The sequence below is a fragment of the Nymphaea colorata genome, chromosome 13 (genome assembly GCF_008831285.2).
Source record: "Nymphaea colorata isolate Beijing-Zhang1983 chromosome 13, ASM883128v2, whole genome shotgun sequence".
Lineage (NCBI taxonomy): Eukaryota > Viridiplantae > Streptophyta > Magnoliopsida > Nymphaeales > Nymphaeaceae > Nymphaea > Nymphaea colorata.
Window position 1 is genome coordinate 10844224 of NC_045150.1, and position 7395 is coordinate 10851618.

At 38.0% G+C, this 7395-nt stretch overlaps 1 protein-coding gene across 1 annotated transcript; it reads right to left on the bottom strand.

The window, feature by feature from the left end:
- Window positions 1-557: 557 nt before the first annotated feature.
- On the bottom strand, window positions 558-2620 carry LOC116266664 (disease resistance protein RPS2-like). The gene is made up of 3 exons (XM_050081110.1): window positions 2108-2620; window positions 1081-1321; window positions 558-1012 (listed from the first exon to the last, which is right to left on the bottom strand). The coding sequence occupies exons 1-3, from the start codon at window positions 2618-2620 to the stop codon at window positions 558-560; spliced, it is 1209 nt and encodes a 402-aa protein (XP_049937067.1).
- Between the last annotated feature and the right edge of the window lie 4775 nt (window positions 2621-7395).

Consider the following 7395-nt stretch of genomic DNA (forward strand, 5'->3'; position numbering starts at 1 on the left):
ACATGAGAAAATCCACAACCGTTGAAGCTTCGAGAGGCAGGTGATCTGTTGCTGTGCATCGGTGGGAAATGTTGTTTCACTTTTTTGTTGTCGGGGAGTAATATTATTCACATCCACCAGAGACTTCAGATTGGGGAAGTCTTGAAGGCACAGAAATTTCAGATTCAGGAGGCATTGCCAGTGGCCTCCCAAGCTGATGTCCTCAGAGAAACAGCGTAGTTCCAACACCTCCAGTTGAGAGAGGCCCCACACCCACTGAGGCACCCTTCCCCATTTGACCTCCTCATCAACATTCGTGTTGTCTCTCAATTCCATAGCCTTGAAGGAGGGTAGAAATGTTGGTACCTCCGATGGCAATGATGATGGCAGTAGTACTGCTGATTTTGAATCCAACTTCAAGCAAATGAGGTTAGGCATTTTCTCAAGCAATTTCCATCCCAATCTTTCACTTGCAATTCTTCAGTGACAGCGTTCGGAGCTGAGTCGCTTGACCGCCATGGCCCGCCAGCTCCAAAAGAGCATAAATCAAGCCTTCTATCTGTATCTTTGGACAAGTTTCAAAACTCACCTTTCTTAAGCATGGCATAAAAGTAAGTGTTATTTCCCAGTTGGGCAAGTTCCTCAAGTGAAGGAAGGCGAGTGGGGAGCTGCTTCAAAATCTTCAGGTAAGACAACTTCAGCCTCTTTAAAGCCGGCATGTGATCATCAGATACTTGCTCTAGCCTGCCACATCCCTCTACCTCCAACAACTCCAATGCAGGCATGTTAGTCAGAGTCTTCAGCCTTTGACATCGGTACACATGCAACGACTCCAACGCAGGCATGTTAGCAAGAGTCTTCAGCCTTTCGCATCTGGACACAGTCAACGACTCTAATGCTGGCAGGTCCCCAACCTTGTTGAGCCCATCACACAGCCAAATCTCCAAGGACTTCAATGAAAGCATGCTCGGCAATTCACACAATGTTGGGCAGTTTTGGACCTTCAATTCTTCCAATGATTTAATTCCTATCACTGTTGCCAACAATGGGCAACGCTGCAACTGTAGTGTCTGCAGCTCCCCATAATTGGTATCCAAATACCATCCCTATCTCCTTTATAACTATAAATTCCCAACCTCTCTATGCCATATGGAGGTTCCAAAGCCTCCAGCAAACTCCTCTCTTCGGAAGCATTATCCACTCCGTCATCCTCTTGCTCCTCGAAGTAAAATTTCACCCCAATTAACTCATGCTTCTCCTTAAGCTGTGCATTTTTTGCATCAATTACTTTCACCTTGTTCAAATCTTTTAGTTCCCTAACATTGCATCCTCTTGTATCCCCCTTGTCATCGCATACAATAAATCTATACAAGATCCATAAATTAGTAAGCTTCCCCAGGCCTTCGGTTATAAATTTCAATTCCTCTATATCTTTCAGCCCAAGACACCTCAAGTTGCTCAGTTCACCTATTTCCTTGGGCAATTCTTCAATTTTACTATCACTTAAATCCAATATTTGCAAGTTACAGAGTCTGCCAATTGAACTGGGCAACCATTTCACACTAGAATGGCTTAGATCGAGATATTTTAGAAGTGAAAGATCTTCAATTGACTTTGGCAACTCATACATCCTATATCCCCTCAATGACAACACCCTCAACCACCTGAAATTGTTTAAGTGTGCATGTAAACCGAACGCAAGTCTGACTTGGAATCAGAATCAGGATCGCACAACAATGTCTGCATCATATTTCTGCTCCTGAGGTATTGTACTTGTGCGCTTCTGCATCGTCGATTCCATGTAATGACAAATGGCAGGTGTGCTCAGTAGTAGGGGCATGGCTATATTCCTTTCCACCAATATATAAGGCAAGCTCATGAAAAATGTCATGCAGTTTGAGATCCTTATGTTTAGTTTCTTCAATCATGCACCGATTTATCAAATCATTAATCCATTGGTTAGCAGTCACTTCCACATCAATGCCTTCCTTTTCCTCAATCAATCCATGAGCCATCCATTGCATGACCAATCTACCCCATTGTATGTCATAATCCTTTGGATAAATGCAGTGATATACAAAACAACTCTTCAAATAATCTGGCAAGTCATCGTAGTTCAGTATGAGACCAGGAAAATGCTACTATGTATTTCCCATATCTCACTCTTGTCAATGCTTTCCCAGTCGTCTTTTGTCATCCTTTTTGTACACATTAAGGATCCAACCGTCTGGACAACAAGTGGCAACCCACCACACTTTGCCACTATTTTCTCCCCAATACCTTTCAAATTGTGACTCTCCAATTCATGTTCTTGTATCTTTGCCACACGCAGAAACAAGCTCCAAATTTCATCCAAAGACATTTCTGTCAATTTATACATTTTATCACCAATTACTTGAGAGACTTCTACCTTTCTACTGGTGATCAAAATCTTGCTCTCCTTTGCACCTCCCGTTAGGGTGTCTGCTACCTCTCCCATCCACCAACCTAATTCCCATACATCATCAAAAACCAATAAGAACTTGCTCTTTGACAGCTCACTCTGTATTCGTGTGCACAAACCACTCAAGGAAGTGCTACCTTTAAGTTCTTCTTCTGATTCCTTGCATACTTCCTTTAGTATCTTTCGCAGCAAACCCATACGATTTGGCTTCTCTGAAACACAAACTCACCACCTGCAGTTCCCAAACTGTTCTTTGACTTTATTAAAAACCATTTTTGCAATAGTTGTTTTCCCAATTCCACCTTGACCTACAATGGATACAATAGAAACACCATCTTTTTCTAGCGCACTACTCTTTGTAAAGCCATCAAAAAAGAGTTCTTTTACTTTCTCTTTAACATGTGCCCTACCCATGGGTGGTTGTGCAGTACCTATGAGATGGGATGTCTCTCAAGAATGTCATGTTCACCGCCAAAAGGATGCTCACTCTCAAATTTTGGTGTTCTGTTGAACAAATCCACCATTTCCATATCTTTTTCTATTTCATTAAGCCCTAGGTTGGTCCTTTTAATTTCATTACCAAGTTGGTAAGAAGCAAATACATGTTCCTTAAAGAGAGAGCACAAAGTGATCCAGGGCTTTCTTTCCTTGTTCCATGAAGTTGTTGAACCCTTTTCCCTTTTCCTGTTGTGTATAAGAAAGAATAATACCTCTTTCTTTAATTTCTAGTTGCCGATTTTATAAGAAAGAATAATCCCTCCACCCTCAGCTTTCTTTCATTTCCTGTTGCCTATTTTACAAGAAAAAATGAATGCATTCGAGCGGATCGGAAGTTTAACTTGCCGAGTGCTTAATTTGGGGTGTGGTGAGCACATGTGCTTGAGTGCTTCACATGTGCTAAATAAGTCAGGAAAAGTCCCCCAATCCCAGTCTACTATTGCACCTAAATTTCCCCTTTCGGAAGTTAATTTGTTTATCTGATTGTATTTATGTAAAAAAGTTTGGATGAACAATTTTTTTTTTCAAAATCCAAAATATTATTAAATGTTGGGTTTGAGCATACAGCATATACACTGACGAAAGACTGGTGTGTCTGTGTGTGTGTATATGTGCATGTGTACATGTATGGATTTCTCTAACTCATATATAGTTAAATGACAGCATGTTCACGCGAAAATATTGTGCTTATGCCATGTTTACTGTATGTGCTTACATTCTACTGCTTCCATATCTCCCTCTCTAGTAATGGATATGATTTTGATCAAATGAAAGTACATGACACATATTAAAACATGTGAATGCAATAAAAATGCAAACTAGATCCAACTTTTATATCTGTGAGTTAGATCCATACATCTTCAAATAGAATTAGAGAATGATATGTAAGTTTGAAACCAGTCTGCCCCACTGCAAAGTCAAAATCTTATGTTATAAGAGTTGTTTGTATTTTTCTTATTAAAAAATATTTAATAAGAAAATGACTAACTTAATATATGTTTCTCATCAAGTCACTTTTAAGATCATATTTATGAGGTTAGATTGCCCAAAAAATATTTTAATAATTAATCTTAATAGGTCTAGTTTTTGACTCTTACCGAAGTGGCTGCTTTTCAATAACTTTCATTATATATATATATATAGACACACACACGCACTTATGCACAAAAGCACACACACATATATAAAGAGAGAGTGACAGCAGAAGTGCACTCAGATCTGATTGTAGAATGGATCAATGGCGCAGGTTCACACAGATCAGATCTTAGAATGGATCCAAGATGCTATTAGTTAGGAAGCTCTTTTTAAATGAATGGGTAGTTCATTTGGAGCGGGTGAAGATGATAATTAATTGAAAACCCTAAATTTATTTTGCTTTCATTTTAAATACATCTTATACTTTAATTACTGCTACACCTGGCGGGGGGTGGGAGGGTGGTGGTGGGGCAGGAAGAGAGAGAGAGAGAGAGGAATGAGAGAGAGATCTTTTGTTTTGTCTACAAATCGTTCTACTTGTTTACCGTTCCAAAGTACATCCGCTGAAAATTTGATCTTTTATGTTTATTTCTAGTTCTGAAAAGTCTAAGGTGGCGGTTTAATGGTTCAGTTTTATTCTTTTCTTTGTTTTCTTTTCAATGGAAAACCTGATTAACAATAAAAAAAACACAATAGTTTTACCTTGGGAGGAATGCGTAAGTAAAAATTGCAATGCAGTCAGTATAAGTTGTAGCCACAATTTGATGAGTACCAGAATCCAAAGGTTAAACTTTTCAATGTTTTTAGGGTCTCTACACTTTAGTAAGTTAAAAAGACACAGAAGGTCACATGACACGATACGATAAACTATTATAACAATTGATATATTCTTACAATTGAGATGGCCCCTCACCCTGTGCCATGGCCTTTGTTTGGATCCTTCTTGCTTGTCACATCAATACCTTAGGCCATCTCCAGTGCCTTGTGATCCACCTTGCTAACCAGTGTCCTCTTTCCCTCTTTGCTGCGGAATCGAGATACTACTTTTTTTGTTGACACTCATTTTTTTTATTGCTTGCTTGTTACTGCTTGGCCTTCTCTCCCCCACACCCTCCCCTCTCCTTGCAGCAGCTTCTTCTCTTTTCTCCTTTACCTTTGGTCAACAGTGGTTGGCAAGTTACTTGGCGGTCTTGAATCATCTACTATTGGTGGCAGGATTGGCAAGAACACAATAGTAGTATGTTTAAAAACACATCAGCAAGTGTTCCTTCAGTTAAATTCATTGTCAAGGTAGATGTCCACCTTGCTCTTTGCATTGGCCACGGGATGACTTCCGCCTGGAGGGGGTTGTGGGTCTGCCCTGGCACCAAGCCTATTTTCTTTCGTCAAACATGGGAATACTCATCCTAGAAAATTCATTCCATTCCATCACACAGAAGGGCAGAGGGAACGGGGGCAGGCTCCTGCCTTGGCATCCCCCCTCTCTCAGATATTAAAAACTTTAAAAATTTATATGTAAATCTAATAGTTTAATATATATACAAATTTGAAAATTTCTATTTCTGTATTTCTGCGCCTGTTAAAATTTTGAAACTATAGTTTTGCTCCATGGACAAGAAATTCCTGGTTCCACCCCTGATCACACATGCCTCATAACTAGAATGAGGACAACGGTTCCCATTCAGTGATTCCATGAAACAATTTTCTAGAAACAAGTTACCAGTTAAGGGTTTCTATAGGATCATACTATATATGAAACACAAATCTATATGGGTAAAATTATTGAATGGTACAGACTTTTAATCAACACCACCCTTTTAAGTATCAATTGTGCAGGCTCTCACCCATTCTCTTTTCACTTCTCATGCTCTCTGTTTGTGACTTGATCGACTGCATTTTTTCCTTTCTCATTTGTCTTCTCCTGATTACTTTGTTGCCATCTAAGAAACAAGCAGGAGCAGAGTTAGGAATTTTTCATGAGGGGCCGAATTATAGTTTTAAAATTTTAACAACAGCGAAAATTTAATTTTTAAAATTTTTTACATCAGATATATGAATTTTGTAATTTTTTTTACATGTAAATTTTTATTTTTATTTATATTTCTTTTATGGTCTAGATACCAGCTATTGGAAATCAGAAAATTGGGAAGGACAAGTTCACCTTGGACTCGTTGGAAAATCACCGATCCTTTGCTGCGAGTTTTGAACAAGTGAACATGGGGGAAGAATCCATTGGAAATTCGAAGATATTCCTTGCGTCAACTTCCAGACATGAAAGAGAGTTCTGGATTTTTTTTTTTGTCTGCCCTCCTTTATTTCCTTCTCGAATCATCATGAGACTTCATTCTTTGCTGTCTTCTTCATTGATTCGATTCTCATGCAGAATTTCTTGGAATAATGTTTTGCATTTCTTTCATAAATTTCTATTTCTGTATTTCTTCATCCCTATCAATGGCTTTTGTGATTGGAATCGGATTTGGTTTTCTTTTTCCTGTTGCAATTGATTTTTACTCCAACCTCCTGAGTTTATATTGATTGATTATTACAAGTGGAAGAAAACAGAGCTGATCGAGTCAGCAGCCATGTATGAAAGCAACTATGTTCTTCCTCCATTCTTCCTTTCCCAATGTAGAAAAACAAAATTCAAAATTAGCATATAAATTATAGAGATCACAATGCATAAAAGCTTGATGAGTTAAAAAACCATGATTTTACTTAAAAATATGTTTAAAAAATGTGACTGTTTTTTAACAACAAAAATTGTGTTGAACATACCTATGAGCTTATTGTTGGCACCCCACTTCCCTCAGTGTGGCTGGGAAGTTTGCATGCGAAGCAGGAAAAATCAAGTTTTGATTAAAAATATATTTTAAGAGAAAGGGACCCATCTCTGCCAGCATTAACAAGGGTAATCGATCCAAGGTTAGAGTTTTCTCAAGCTTGACAAGTTATTTTTTTCTACATGCAAGTGTGGGGATTGGGTTTCAGATTTTTAAAGTTCTTTTAAACACAGAGTTGGATTTGATTCAGAATATTTCTGTATTTCAAAAATTTTGAAGATCGGGAGATCATTCTTGGTGTGAAATTTTTGAATTAATCATGGATTTTGTCAATTGAACTTTGATTTGGTCCTAAAAATTGGAACTGGAAATTGAGAATCAAAATATTGGATTTTGAATTGAATTGGTGATTAGGTAATTAAAGCTTTGTTTTTGAAACTGGGATCCTGGAATTGAAAATGAAAGTTTGGGCTAAACTTTAGAATTTCAAAGATAGTTTGGATTTTGGGATTTGAAGTTTGACTTGAAAACTCTTGGATGCCTTGGAACCAGAATTCAGTTTTGAAGCCAAAATTCAATTTGGAAAAAATAATTGGATAGTTGAAGGCTAGTTGAAATTTCGAGAATCGAATCTTTGATATTGAAATTTTGGGTTTGGATTGGGTGGAACCCAATCGATTCAAAATTCTTGAAAACATTTTGGGTTTAAGATTTTGATAT